This window comes from Egretta garzetta, unplaced genomic scaffold (assembly GCF_000687185.1).
Source record: "Egretta garzetta isolate BGI_Z169 unplaced genomic scaffold, ASM68718v1 scaffold190, whole genome shotgun sequence".
In the NCBI taxonomy this organism is placed as follows: domain Eukaryota; kingdom Metazoa; phylum Chordata; class Aves; order Pelecaniformes; family Ardeidae; genus Egretta; species Egretta garzetta.
In genome coordinates, this window is record NW_009258272.1 from 1,268,980 (window position 1) to 1,284,604 (window position 15,625).

The window sequence follows — 15,625 nt, forward strand, 5'->3', positions numbered from 1 at the left end:
CTGAAAAGAGTGGCTGTGTGGCTGTTTTGGAGTGAAAAAAGTCTTGGAAACTTAGTGGATCCTTACTGAGAATGTGGCTAAGAGTCTGGATTTATTCTAATAATAATAATACTCCTTCTGTGAGCAAGACTGAATGTAAACAATTTTCTTTTCTTTGCACAAGTAAAGCAGCAGCTTGTAGCGATCCAGCTGAGTATGCAGAAAGCTGACTCAACGAGTGTGTCTCTGATATGTTCATCCTTTATTTGTCGGCTCGATACAGTTCTTTTTGTTCAGAAATAGAGCAGAATTTGCAGAAACCGTTATCTAGAATACCAAGGGCTGCTAGGTCAATGTTCTAAAATGTGTGCTTGGAGCTTGGGCTTCTCTACTTCCCTTTCCCTTCTCTTCTTTTCCCTTGGTACCTGCCAGCTTGTTCCTGGGTTGTTAAGTTGTAAACTCTGGAAGAAGGATGCTGGGGACAGGGGGAAAAGCTTCTTAGACTATGATAAAAATGATGATCCGCTGTTTGGATGTATAGTGAATAGTTTCCAGGTTCATATTAGGTGTTGGAGGGGGCCAGTCCTGTTCAGCAAATTTGGATTTCTGCTTCTTTCACGTTTTCTTCAGGACACAAGTATACACATAGTTGTAGACACACAAACTTAAAAATAACATTGTAAGCTTATATGTTCTTGTTTTAATTTAGGAAAATAAAGAAGCTGAATATGAAAAGCTGATCCTTGCTTTAAGAAAGGAACAAAATATTTATTCTACACTAGTGAAGACCTTCAAAGAATCGGATAGGTAAGAAATTTTTCTGCTTTGGTGGATACTCTAAACTCAAAGGGCAAAAGTCAGAAGTTGTGAAACAAGGTGCAGCTTAACTGGAGAGGTGATTATTTTGTACCATTCACAAGGCATAAGCTAGCTGTAGCAGTCGCCTTTAAAGAGAACTATTTTTGTAAGTGGGGCTATATTATCTAAATTACTTAAATGTTTCTGAAAATAATTCTGTTTGGATTGGAATCTCGTATGAGGCAGATTTCCGGTTAGGTACCAAAGCAAGGAGCTAGATTGTCAGGAGGTATGTGTCCTGTGTTGGAGTATAGGGGAAAAAATCAAATCACAGTGAACTTTTGGGTGATGGACAATTTGCCATGGTTTACTCCAAAATACAGATAATGCTTATCTTAAAAGTGGCACTGTGAGAATTTTGATGAGAATATAAGCCAATAAGATTTTGGAGAAGGTTAAACAAAACAGAATAATTGAAGTTTGCATAGTATGCTTTCAATGTAAAGCATTCAGAAGTGTGGCAGGAGCAGGTGTTTTTTAACCTTTTAAAATCAAAGAACACAACATTTTAGAAAGAAATCTGTGGCCTCCTTTGTATCCTGTTATTGCTTGGCTGTTGAGGAGGAGGCATTATGATAAAATAAAGAAAATTCTTAGCCTATAGGTAAAATAAATTTAAACATTTTATAAAAAATGTACTGTTATAATTACAAATTTCTTAATTAGTTATTGGCAGCATTTGAGAGCTAGCTCCTGACTCTTCCTGGCTGAAGGCCATGGCTCATACCTGCTGACTTGGTGGGAATGTGTGTTTGTATTTTGCAGTTAGTTTGTAGACCACTACAGTTGGGAAACCATAAAGTGAGTAGCACTAAAGTAGATGAGATCTGGTATTTGACTTAGGCGCATTAATAGTAATGCCATCTTGTGCTTGGCCCCAGCTCAGAAGCTCTCTTAGATACTAGAAACTTTTTTTTTTTTTGTGTAGAAACAATGATAGAAGTTAGATTATGGAGATTAGTTCTTATCTCTGGGAAAAGAGCAATGGCTTTTGTGCCTTTTCTGTTGAGCAGTCGCCAAATGCAGGAAGAAGCCCATTTGTTTTAATATTTCATACGGAGGGTGTGCCCTGCCATTGAAACACGTTGTGTGGGTAGGGCGGTTGTCAGCACTCTGTGTAGTAATGACAACAAAGTAACGTAACTCTGATACCAGTTTTTCTTAGCATATCTTTCAAATGAGGAAAATAATAACTGTAGTTATGATCATTAGGGTAATAGGAGTTTTCCAATTCTGTAGGATCAGGATCATTAGTTCTGATTTCTTGGTACAGAGCTATAGGATGCGCAGAGCAGTGCACGTTATGCAGCAATTTGCAGAGGATGCGCAATCATTCAACAGCAGAGCTGGCAGTTGCAGGCAGGTCTTCTCCTTTCTCCACCTTGTAGTTTTGTGGGCTGAGATGCGCTGTAAATATTGTGAAGGAAGACTTGAGCCCCCAAAGTTCTGGGGAGCTGATAAACAAGCCCTGCAGATAAATTCAGCTTCCTTGTGTTACTGCCATCAGCAGTGACGTGGATTTTAGGCAAACATCTGTTTTCTTGCTGACACATCTTCTTTTAGGCATTATTTATTTTAAGCAACGTGGATAGTTGTTTTTCAAAATAGGCTACCGGATGTCAGGACCAAGACATTTCCCGTCTCCCCAAGCAGGGAATCGATGCTTTTTCTTATAAAACCTTTAACTCATGAAAAGGAGAAAATTTGCTTACTTAGCTTCTAGTAATGTGTTCATTTGTTTTTATTCTTAATTTTTTGCTGAGCATTTAAGATCTCTCTTGAAGAGAGATGCTCTTGAGTGAGGGAGAATTGGTGGAAGCAATAGTCTCTTGTGCAGGAAACACAACAGCACACTTGTCAGAAGGCAGACTGAAAGACTTTTCGTACATGCTGTCTTTTAATTAATGCATTTCTACAATATGCTGTTATTCTCATGCAAGTGTGATGTGCTGTATGTTCCTGTATAGTCTCTTGTAAGATGGATTTAAATTTTTTTTTAAAGATTCTTGAATTCTCTGGCATTTTAGTGCAGTGGACTGGAAATTCTACAACAGCTTAATTTATCTTAAAACACTGAGGTTCTGAGCAAAATAAATGTGAAAATAAATAATCCAGTGAGCTCAGTAACACCTCATTATTTATTTGTTATTAAATCCAATTTCTTTCATTTTATACAATTTATTTATTTCATACAATTCCAGTTTTTAGTGTACTTAAGTCTTTTTACAGATTGATCAGAACTGTCATGTCGATGTTGTTGAAGGGCATGGGGAAGATCTAGCCAGGGACATTCAGAGGTGCTGACACTCTAAGGCCTGAGGGACAGTGACTGGTGCTAAAGTAAGAGCTTCAGTGGCTGCTTTGGAAGAAAGCTGCTTAAAGAATTAATTCATGTTGACAAATTATCATTTGTAAGTTTTGGCATTTACACCCCATTGAGATAATTGAGACAATTTAGACCTTAAAAGGTCTTTTTACAGACTGTCAGATAAATGAAGAAAACAGTTAGTTGTGTCTGGGTCATGTTTTCAATGAAATGTGATTTTTTTATTTTTTTCCTTAAATGGAGCATTAGATTATATAGTATAGTTCTGCAGCAAGGGAACAAAGTTTCCATGGTCACCGTATAATGGAATACACAGAGCCATCAGTATTATGTGATAATGATATTTTTCTGGCATACTTTTCAGAAGTTAGTAATTTTGATTTTCCTTAAAAAGAATTACCCAGAAGTTGGCTGGTAGAGTATATCTGTCATGTTTAAGCTGACTTACAAGCAGCACAGCTCACCACAGCAAGAAAAGGATCTATATGGAAAGGGTTGGTCTCATCTTTTCGTGCAGGGATTTGTTTATTCTTATGCATCAAAATGATGTAACTGTGTGATGAAGAACAGTGATGGCTGCTGTGAAATGGGCTCTTTGTGGGAGCCGAGACGTATAAAAGATGCTGAGGTGCACAACAAAATGTTTTGAATTGAATCATGAATATTTTTTTTCTCCTTTTTTTTAGTATAAATAGCTTGCAAACAGAACTAAACAACATTTTCATGTTGCGCAAACAACTAGAAGAAGATGTTTTAGCTAATCGGAATCTGCAGAAGATCTTAGAAGATCAGATTAAGGACATTAAAAACCGACAAGGTCTGTATGCATTTGCAGCCCCATCCCTTTTCTTGATCTTCTTGCACAAAAGAAAACTGGTTTTATTACGGTCAGTTTACTAGGATGGAGAAGAAACATTTGAGAGTAGAAAAAGGTGTGAAAAACTTATTTTCAGCTTTCTATACTGAAAATTATTTGGGGAATTTGTAACATACTGTCTTTGAGCAATCAGGGCATATACAGAGGGACAGCTTTTCTCTTTCTATGCAGCAAATGTTAGTAATTCTATAGCACTTCTACTGCAGCGATCATTTCAAGCTGCCTACAATTTTGTACCCATAGAATTTACCGTTTTCTGCAGAAGTCAGAGATTCCTGGCTTTGAATAAATCTGTGGCCATGGGATCACTTTCTGGACGTGGAATGTAATTATTTCACAATACTTTGGTAAAGACCTTGTGTCTCAGGAAATGGCTGCACTCCTCCTAACAGAAGAAGTATCTCCAGAGACAGAAAAAATAGCCGGAAGTTTTGTTATTTTGTAATTCAGAAAAAGTAGAGCTTTTAATTTTGTACTTCTTTGGAGGTGTTTTTAGTATATACTTAGATATAGAAAAGAATAACGTACGTGGACATTGTTAAATATAGCTTACTGCATATGTACAGATGTATCGGTTTTATTCCATAGGGGATATATAAATAACAATAAAGCCTGTTCACTTACCCCTTTAAACTTAGGTTTTCAATTTTAGCATCGCTGCCTTGACAGCTATGATAAGTGACAAAAGGAAAGCTTCTGCCGTTTCAGAGTTTCCAACCTCAAAAGCACAGAGATGATGAAGAACCAGGGTAGGCCAAAGGGTCTTGTGGATGCTCCTGGGTTCTCAAGAGCAGTTGTGCTGAGGGTGAGGCTGATAGGAATGAAGGCTCTGAAAATCAGTAATCATTTGTGAAGCCTTGGGTCTGTGCAGCAGCCATGGGATCAGTGTCAGAGCCGGGAGTAGGATTTGGATGTCTCTTCTTTGTCCTAATTTAGATATGCTTTCTCCCTGTCTAATGAGATATATTTATAGAATTAACTGTCACCTATATTGTAAATGAACAGGTGTTTATTGAAACATAACAAATCATTCCTGCAGTTAAAGAGGAAATGAATAAGTAGCTATTTTCAATTCAATTAATGCAATCTTTTGACCCAAAAGCAAAATAAATTCAATAACTTTGTCTAACCCGGCTTTTTGCCTGGGGACCTTGAGTTCATGCTCACAGAAATATCGTTAAAACAGAATAACTATTCATGCCTTACTTATCCTTCCTAAAAATTATTTCTAATTGTAATGCTAAATATGCAAATTATAATTCAGAATTACGTTCACAACTCATGCTGATAACCACAGAAAATACAGCCACAGAAAATACAGCATGTCTCCGTGTCAGCAGCACAAAGAAATATGAGGACCAAATTTGTTCAATTAAACAGAAAGCTTATTTTGGGGGATGAAACATTTTAACTGGCCTCCCACAGACTTACTAGTAGATTCTTATTTGAAAAGTCCTGTCATTGCATTTTATGCTGTGTTTTCCTGCAAATAGAGTTTCTGAGATAATTCCTGTCCTTGGTTATTTTGACAGATGAAACACTGTCTTCCTGTGGAGATCAAACATCTTATATGAGTATCTGTTTAGGAGAGCAAGATCATTTAAGCCTACAGACAGACCATCTGTCTCTTGAAGAACTTAAGAAAAAGGTATTGATCTTTTTTTATTATTTACTGTTTCTAATGGCTTAATTCTGCTTCATTTATAGTTTGTGCATCTCTCACAAAAAGGTTTATTTAGGTACAGTTGGGTAGTTCTGAAAGGATTTGAAATTCTCGTCTCTGTGGTTTGGGATCCACGTGTTATGAACTATTTAGCCTTTGTTACAATACATGAGCTTCAGAATCAGCTGCAAGATAGGTGGATTGCTGCAAAGGTTTTATGATAGCTAGACACCTGGGTTCAAGTTTCAGACTCAATACCATATTTTAGTCACCATAAAGTATACCAACTCCGAAGAAAAGTTCTTGCATTAAGTGTCCTACAATGTGTATTTCATGCACCTTTATTCATTACGAAGATGGTAGTGGTATCTATAACTTAAGCTTCTGTATAGCACACTCCATCCCAGGATTTGCATCTTTGGGTAAATATGGCATGTTATAAAACAGCCCTGAGGTAAGTTAGTGTTGTCGCCATTCTACATAAGGAGAGCTGAAATTCACAGAGATTAAATATGCAGAATATTGTCATACAATAAATCAGTATCGGAGTTCAGAACTGGTTCTTCTGACTCCTTACCCTGTGCAGTGACCTCTGATCCATGCAGCAGTTTATGATAAGGAGTTATTTTGAATCTGGTTGTTTGGGAGTAAACATAAATGAAATTTTACATTTCTCATGGCCAGCTGAATTGTAGGCAAGTGTTCAAAATCTGGAGGTGGGTAATCGGAAGGAAAGAAGTTTGCCTTCCACTGAACAGGTGTCAATAAAAAAAAGCCCCAGATTGTGTCCCAGTCCTGTTCTGGGGTTGTGCCGCTTTTATCTCTGAATATATTCCCTTTGGTAGGTTCAGGGACACTCATTACCAGAAGACGTTTTATAAACCATTTCTTACCTGAAAAAGGGTTTGCATGCCTGGAAACTCATTTGTTTTTTCCAAATACATTAATTGGTCTAATAAAAAGATTTCACTTTCTCCTGCAAACATTGCGTTCTTGATATACTACATCAGTCCATGACAGTAGTGTCTGTTCAAGTGTCCTGAACATGATTGTCCATTTAGATTTTGTATCTGTGAAACTACTCAGAATGATAGTGGCTTATAAAGGGTATTCGAGATAGAAGAACTGGTTGTTTCTGAATGCTATTTCCCTGTAATGCTGGTTTCCCTTGCGCTAAAGTGTTTCTTCTCAAGTCAGTCTGTTGGTTTGAGGTGCCCTCAGGTTTCTTCTTGCTACTGAGTTGTGAACTTGATACCTCAACTTAATAACACAGCTGGAAACTATGGTCTTACAAGTTAAGATTTCTTGAACTCTAACTCACAAAATATGTAATCATGTTTTTCATACACAGTGAGATTGCCTCATGAACAGATGTAGGAGTCCAGGCTTTCCAACTCTGCAGTTTAGATTTAGCAGGAGATTGATATATCACAATTTGTTTTCATACTAGTATGGATGTTACTGGGTTTGCTTGTTCTTCCTTTGGTTATTTAGGTTACTGACCTTCTCTTGATGGTTAAGGATCTGCAGTCAATTAATCAAGAACTTAAGAAAAAACAGCTTGGACTTTGTACGACAGATTCTCAAGGGAAGGAAGCACAAAAAATACTAAACCACAGTGAGGTAGGTTTTCTGTGTTAAAGTAGTGAATCTGACACATCTCATCTACCTTGTGGAGTCATTTACATCAGTGCAGAATGAGTGTAAAACCCTCGGGGCTTAGGTTGCTAATTCCTTATAATAAGTTTTTAAATTAATGATGTAAACAGCTTTAAGATGTTAGCACAACAGAGAATCAAGTGTTCAGTGATGTGTCAAGTTGGTTTTAAGGAAACAACTTATACATTAAAATATTAATTGGGTCCGTGAGACATTTGTTTTGCCAATTGAAAGGGGAGGAAATAGTTATTTTTACAAAGAAAGCAATGTCTTATATAATATTTTAGCTGTTACTGAATGCTTGTCTACTGGTCGAGAGTCATTCTCATGCTGTGTCTAATGCTGTAAGAGCTTAGTTCGTATCTCCTCTGCATCTACAAGACATCTAGGGTTTGCATGGCCAAAAAAGAAAGAATAGCACTTTGAGTAGCTTGAATGCACAGTTGTCCTTTCATATAGAATAGAGAAGTATATGAAGAAGTGGCCAGCGTTGTGGTAGATTGCTGAGAGGTGCAAGGGAGTAATCATTGGTGGGTGTTTCATTCCTGTGCCCAAAGCTAAGACTTTTTAGCTATGGGGAAGAAGAGGTCTTGGCAAAATACTGCCACTGAGAAGCATTTTGGGTGCTGGGTGCCCATGTATCTTATTATATGTGAATGATGGAGGATGTTCAGGAGGCTCTGGTGGATTCTAGTGAGCCTTCTAGCTTGTTACAAGGTATTACTGGTCGTACTTCTCTTTATATTGCGTTGTGGTTTTTGCTTTCAGCTACGTTGTTCTTGTGCACCACGTATTGAATAGGAAGGTAAAAATATAAAAGGAATAATGATGGTGCTGGTATTTTGTGTCTTGAATTTCTCAGTTAAACTCGAACCAAAAATTAGGAATAGTTTGAATCAGCTATGTATAGTGATTGCCTAATTCTAGAACTGTGACTGTGGTATTGATGATTTTTCTGCAGGACAGTTTATTCTGCAGGGCTCTGGAAAATGGGTCTTGTCTTTCACCGTATGTGCTGCAGATGCGCTGGGAGCAATCATCAAAAGTCATGAAATACCCTTGCCTTTTCAGTTCTAAGGCATGCTCGTGTTACCTTTAATTGAAATATGGTTTAAATTATAGATCGACCTTTAGGCGTGCCATGGCTTTTATTAAAATAATGAATTTACATGTTACTGTAATTGGCTTGCATGAAAGCTTGTGGGCAATCTGTTTCAGAGTGCATGCGCTTTCTATAGATTAATATTTTTAGCAATTTGCCTCGGCATCCTGCAGAGGGTGCTACACCCCCACTGATGCCGGAGTTAATACCAAAGGAATTCGTGTCCTGTGCTCAGATTATCATGACAAGATACTGTGAGCTCCTGCATTTGGCTCGGCATGAAAAGTACATATAGGGCTATTTACTGAAGAAGCTGTCGACGTGAAATTAGATGTAGAATGACAAAGACTGAAGCTTGTAAAATATAAATAAACGTCAAAATTCTGGTTAAAGAAAATAGGAAAGTAACATAAGGTATTTTAACCTGTGCCAGAATGGTAATGGTACTATGGAGCTCAATTAAGGATTGTAATTAAAATGGAAAGGGTCTGTAATTAAAAGTTTTTAGTTTAAAAGGGACCATTTTATCAGTCTTGACAATTAAATTGCAACCTGGATTTCAGGTTGTGGATTGTGACAACTGTGTGTTTTGCTTATTAATAACCATTGTCAAAACCCCTAAGTTCTATTTTTTTGGTGTGTGTATTTTGGGATAGAATTTGTTGGCAGGTAGTGCTGAGATGACACTAACATATGTGCTATAAGAAGAATTTGGACAGACATGGGAAGATGTATCCTCGGGTTCTTAAAATGAACCCATCTTTCTTTTCCTTCGCAAAGCTGCAGCACAAATGAGATGAATCTGCATGTTGGTGCCTCTGCAGGGCATCTCCCAAAGGTCTGACAGCCCCAAGGACTCTATTTCTAGGCTTCATGCTCGGAAGGGAGGGAGGAGGAGGAGAGAAAAAGGTTGTTTTTGTACTGTCCTCTGAACATCTGCTTTCTCTGAGAGAAGCAGCCTCAGTGATTTCAGCCTTCAGGGCTCCAGGGATCTTTGCAAACCAAGCATATCACTGATTCATTTAGGAAAAACATTCTCAAGGTTTTCAGTCTCCAAGGAAATACTTTAAACAGGCAGCTTATTCTTGGTAGACTTTTTACTGGCCTTAAGACACTTATTTTCTTTTAATATTTTGTTGAACATTAGGTTGTATTCCTTGGAGCACAGAAAGTTTCTTTTCAGCCTCTCAGACATGGGACCTCAAACCGCAGTCGTTTGTTGTAATAGCCATAACCGGTGGGTCGTGTGTAATAGCTTCATTCTACAAAACATCACTTATTAAGCCAAATACAGGCCTGGGAAAAGCAAATACTAAAAAATGTTGAGTCATAAAGGGTAGTTGCTTTGGGTGGATAAGTTATATATGCAGATAAGTTTAGTTTTAATACACAAATGCAGGGTTTGACCTGAATCCACACAGGGAAGATTAAACCTTAACAGTGTTTTTTTGTTTTTTAGAATAGCTAATGTTATTGGACTTTTGGCATCCCATGATTACAACAAAAAGACTTTTTTTTTTTTTTATAATGCATGCCCTTGCTATATATCACAATCCTATCTGTGTCTTCCATTAGTTTTCAGATTGCCTTTACTTTGTGTTGTCCTAGAAAACAAAGTCTGAGTGGAAATATCAAAATAATTCAAACATGGCTCGGAAGTTAGTTTTCAATATAGATTTCTAATAGTAAAAGGCAAATTACTCTGCGCCATGAGGTTTCTACCTTTTAAAATTCGTACTTAAAACCATTAGAGTTGCTTATACTGCTAGGGATTGGAAGATAAAAAGGCTTTTCTCATTTATTTAAAAAAATATGTATATATATGCATACATTCTGTGCATACTCAGTTAAAAAAATCAAAACCCACACATGCATTCAATTCCCAGTGTTCTTAGGAAGCAAAAATAACGCTCCCTGCAGAACCCTGCTTGTCTGCGATTGGACTGGCGAGCTGTGAGCCAAGGCTTTCCAGCATGTGATACTGGGGAAGCGGGTTTCTCTCTCCAAGCCGCACGTTTCAGCACTGCGCTGTATATCCTTCAAAGCTATAAATATTACATCTATGACCCCTAGGTACCAGTTTCTTTCCTTCCAGTCTGTCATCTGAGTCTGTACCTATAATCACAATTTTCTGTAGCTATGTTCAGGATTCTGCTTTTCTTGGCTTCAGATAATTTTTCTTTAGCCCAAATTGACCAAAATAGGACTGTTCTACACAGCAGCACTGTACTATGGCCAGAAGATCTTAAGACTAAAATTTTTATCTAATGCAAGTTTGAATCCACTGTGCTGTGTCCTACCTATGGTTTAGGTATATTAGGCATGGCATCGTTGATACTTACCATCACTCTCGTATGTTTTTACTATTTAATGAGATTCTAGCAGCGTAGAGATAGGTATCTATCTTTTTCTATTAGATTGGGAAATGTTGCTATAAACCAAGAGGGTATAAATGTCCAGTCTGGTCTTGTCACAGGGGAGTGGTGAAATGTGGTAACTGCAGGTCACTCATGATGGATCCCAAAGTTTTCTTGTACTCAGGTGGTTGTCCAGCAGGCTGTGCCAGAATGTGGCTACTGAATATAATCATTCTTTGTAAATACAATTTTTTCTCACAATCAGTATTAAACTGACATAGGCAACGCTAAATTCCATCCTCTGTTGCCAGAGGAAACTGAGTAAAGGAGGCGAGTTGTAAGTGAGATGAAAATGTTCTCCGTGAGCGGTGTGTAAGTGAAGCTTGCTCAGTAGTGGTCTTGGCTGCGGTGGAGAGCAGCAACGTGTGCGCCTCGTCCCTTGCTTGCAGAGCTGTTGCTGAGATGTCACATGCAGCAAAGCAAAGGGATTCTGGTCTTGCTGTCAGTTATGCTGATGTCAGGAACTTGGCTTCTGCTACTAAAAAAGCTGAGTCTTCCTCCTCTTTGCTCAGGAAATATTAATCATGGGAGATGGGCTGGGTTCTGTGGCAAATAGGGAGAAAAAGATGATTTGGCACCGTTTGCTCCAGATCGGCAAATAGGCAAGACAAAGCAGATTGTAACCTCCGGTGTCGCTGTAAGTCTTTTTAGTGTATAGCAAACTACATGTGCTTTGTTTTAAAAGCATCTATTTCTTGGATGCTGGAGAAGAGCCTAAATTGTGTAGCAAATGAAAATAAATTCTGGAAATTGGAAAATAAAACAGGCACAATGAGAACATGACTGAAGACATAGAGGTCCTTTGTCAGAATGAGGTTAAGTGATTTTTATATTTTTTGTAAGTTCTGAGGGGAAAGGGTTAAATAAAAATGAAGGAATGTATAAGATAAAGTTTCACTGTATTGAATATGAGTCATTCCTGGTGTTTATATTAATTTCCTTTGATCTTGTTGAAGAAATCTAATTCAGTGTTTGTTACTTTGTATTACAGGCTTTTTTTATTTTTCTTTTAAGACATGTCACTGACTTATTTATGCATGTTTCATATCACAGTATTTTTTTTGTGCTACATTTTCACATCATTCCATACTTTGTGTAGTGTCTTGAAATAACAGAGGAGCCCGTGATGCAGGCGGAAGGTAGTGACAATGATGGGAAGAGGCAGAACAGTCGGTTTTCTGAGAGGGTCAGTCAGGTAGGACTCCACTCTGGGTACATTATGTTACAGCACTCTTTTCTCTGCGTGCCTTTAAAAATTCTTATTTTCTTAGAACACAAAGTCTTTTGCAAACAAAGCATGCTTTTCTTGGTGTCTGATTTTGCTTTCAACTAATTGTTATCCTAAAGAGTTTCTGCAAGCTTTTTCCTGTATTTTCCTGCTGTGAGGGTTTTGCGGTCAGGATAGCTTTGGTTCTGGTCCTTGTTTTCTCTCATTTGAGTACTCATGATCTCCCTTAATGGGAGGACAGAAAGCCCCTTGAAATTTTGTTTCTTTACATACACACACACACACTGATCTCCAGCCTCCATTGCAGTCAGGCCTATAGCACAAATTGTGTACAATTCACTTGCTGCTATGATTGAGGAAAAAGTACTGTAGATCCTTCTTCAGGGTTGAAATACTTGATGTCTTGGTAACTTGTTGACCACATTTTCATACCTGCAGGAATCTGCTGTCCTCTTACTCTGTCATTCAAAAGCAATCTAGTATAAAGCATCACAGCATCATAAAATAATTCAGGTGGTAAGGGACCTTAGAGGATCAGAATGCAACTAAAGTTGAACCTTTCTGTTTTAAAAATTCTAACATGCTAAAATATGACACAAACTGGGGCATTTTGATTGGTAATGTTGAAGAATAATGATGCTCTGTTCTTTGAAATTTGTAATTTCTGTGTTTTCTCTGTTTACTAGCTATGCCTTCAAGTATCTTTGGATTTTCCTTCTGAGCTGGATAAACAGGTAAGTGATGTATTGTAAAAGTTCTTTTGACTCTTAAACTTCTTAATCTCTCACTGCTGATGTATACTGATAAAAACTGTATCCAAATGAGCCCAGTGTAAATTCTCATGTAACTGATACAGAAGACTTCCATTGATTTAAATGGGAGTTGTGTTACTGGAGAAAACCCAGGTAGAAACTTCCTAGGACACATCTATGGTATTGCACACAAAAAGTTGGCAGTTTGTAAATACTTCAAGTTGCATCCTATCCTGGCCATCAGGGCTTACATCTGGAGAGGCCAGGGCAGAATTTGGTACTGTAAAGACAGATAATTCAAAGGTGAACTAATAAAAAGTTAGCTGCAATCTGCAGGCAACATTCCAGAAGTTTCATACCTCTTCAGAGATAAAGACCTTCAGGGAAATCTATTTACTACTATCACTATGAATTAATCATATGAAATAGATGTTAATTAGTTTTTCTATTAATAAATAGTAAGTGAAATGTCTGTGGGTGCTTCTTAATATAGATAAAGAGCATCAGGAATTAGAAAAACCTGATTACAAAAAGATTACAGCCCTGAATTTAGTAGAACATTACGTACCTGTGTAATAAGAAGATGTTTGCTATTTTTTAACAGATAACTCCATCAGGCTATTCAGAGAGTTTCTGCAAAGACAGACATTACAGGAGTCCAAATAAGCCTCAGTTAGAACATGACACAACTGGCAAACACTTTGGCAGAATAGGAATGAGTGAACATGAAACAGAAGAGAACTTGCTCACGTCTCTTCTAGGAGAAAATAGAACATCTGTACTGGAATCTACGTAAGTATGAGGGATATGCACTGCTTTTGACAGTATTTCTATTTGAGAAGAGAATAAAGTAATTTTGCTAAAGTGAATTTAGATAATGGCACTGTCTAATTTACCTGAGAGATTGGCAAGGCGCCTTCAGAGCCATTTTAGTCTATCATGGAATTAAGTAATTAGGAAACATACTATCAGTAGAAATCCCTATGAAAAACCCATTACAAGAAAAAAACTCTCCAAAGTTACCGATATACAGAGCTTTACTGTAGGGACTGATTGTTTTCAGGATTGGGGCTAGGAGTGTTAAGGTTCAGATGATAACACTGGGGGATGACACTGTACTGCTGTAAAAATTGTATGTGTAAGGAACTAAGGATGGAAGAAATGGAGTTACAATGACTGTTTTGCAGGGTTAATTTTGAATGGACATTACTGTATGCTTTGTGGCCTTTGCCATTTCATCTGAACTGCTTGGACAGAGGGTTGCTCTCCATCAGCAGTTTAGGGGGTTTGTGCCCATGTCCTGCAGTTGACTAATTGGTTATTCCAGTGCGATCACATGTAGGACTGTGCTGAGATGAACCATGCTGTAAGTACTTAGGTCACTTACCGTGCAGGAGAAAATACTTGTGTAGCTAAATCTGTATAAGCCCTAGTGTCAGCAGTGTTTTTCAGGGGGGTGTGTGTGTTACACTGTGGTTTGATCAGTTCCCAGCTGAAATGCTCATTTCCACAGAAACTGGACAATACCAAGCAAGAAAAGTGCATAGAAAAACCACACCCTTACTAGTCATGTTTCCCCCAATTTCATGCTTACACTACTTAATCTCCTGGTTGAAAACTAATCTCCAGAGCTTTGCTGGAGATCATCCTCATTATCCTTTCCTAATTCTCTCCCCATGGTAATAACTATGTACAGCATTACGGGACTTTTTTCAGTGCCCGTCGGTGCTGCTCCTTCAGCTAGCCCTCGTGCTTTCTGGAGAGTAATGGGAATGACCTGCCATGTATGTTGTGCTCAGCAGTGCTGGTAGCAGAATATCCTGTGGAATTACACAAGTCAAACCCCATTTTCTGTTGTTCAGCATGCACTGCACTTGACTTTACTCAAGCAATTCTATATTTTTACATTGCTATTTAAAACTCCAACACACATAAATGGTCTTAGTTGTCAAAGCACTAGTTAGTGGTAAATGAGGAGGTACTACTCTCTTAGAAGATGAATAGATAACATTGTTTTAGTTGTTAACTTTACTTAAAAGCCTGCTAATGAGTGATTCCAGCACCATCATCTTTACCACTCTAGGGCGTAATCTTTTCTATACTCAAGTATAAATGACCAGATTGACTGGTGATGAGCCTGTACTTTGCATAACTGAATTCTCACTAATGACATTAGATGCCAGAGAAAGACATAAAAAGCCTAGTTAGCTTCTACCATTTCAAATGCTAGCTATACAAATGCACTTGTTTTAAATGCTGGTTTCTATGTTTAGTGGCACAAACAGCTCTCTCCGATGCATGAAATCATCCGTAGAATTTGAGGGCTTGCTTATGCTTTAAATGTCTCTTGTTTGGCTTCGGTTTCGCCTAAAACATTGCTTTCCAAACTGTTGTCCATGGACCACTAGTTATCTGCAGGGCAGTTTGGTGGTCTGTAGTGAGCTGGTTTTGCAGGCTTTTGGCTGTTTTCTCAGTTTCCGTCTTTCCTGTACGTGGGAAGTATATGAAGGGATAGATTTCTCAGAAAACTCAACGTGTAGAGTGTCTTGTGGTTTTTGTAGGATTTTATTTTTAAGGTAATTAAATCAGAGAGTAAACTTTTTTGAAAATTCGTTCATATTTCTTATATTGCTGTGTCACGTAAGCAATTTACTTCATTACAAGAGGTTTAGTATCTGTTCACAAATGGGGAGAGGGGCAGTAGAGCGTATATTGTCCTAAATAGGAGAAAAGCATTGATGAGATAATTTATGATATAACTCAT

At 37.8% G+C, this 15,625-nt stretch overlaps 1 protein-coding gene across 10 annotated transcripts in view; it reads left to right on the forward strand.

Annotated features, from left to right (window-relative positions):
* Positions 1-15,625, forward strand: part of CDK5RAP2 (CDK5 regulatory subunit associated protein 2) — an 82,943-nt gene that overhangs the window by 31,362 nt on the left and 35,956 nt on the right. For 8 of the 10 annotated variants that reach the window (XM_035890029.1, XM_035890033.1, XM_035890079.1 and 5 more), the window contains 7 exons: positions 689-786; positions 3,850-3,980; positions 5,573-5,688; positions 7,198-7,326; positions 11,981-12,076; positions 12,796-12,843; positions 13,466-13,653. In XM_035890029.1, coding sequence (XP_035745922.1) covers positions 689-786; positions 3,850-3,980; positions 5,573-5,688; positions 7,198-7,326; positions 11,981-12,076; positions 12,796-12,843; positions 13,466-13,653 — 806 coding nt within the window. The remainder of the gene's footprint in view (positions 1-688; positions 787-3,849; positions 3,981-5,572; positions 5,689-7,197; positions 7,327-11,980; positions 12,077-12,795; positions 12,844-13,465; positions 13,654-15,625) is intronic. The other 2 variants (XM_035890046.1, XM_035890055.1) reach the window with 2 other exon arrangements.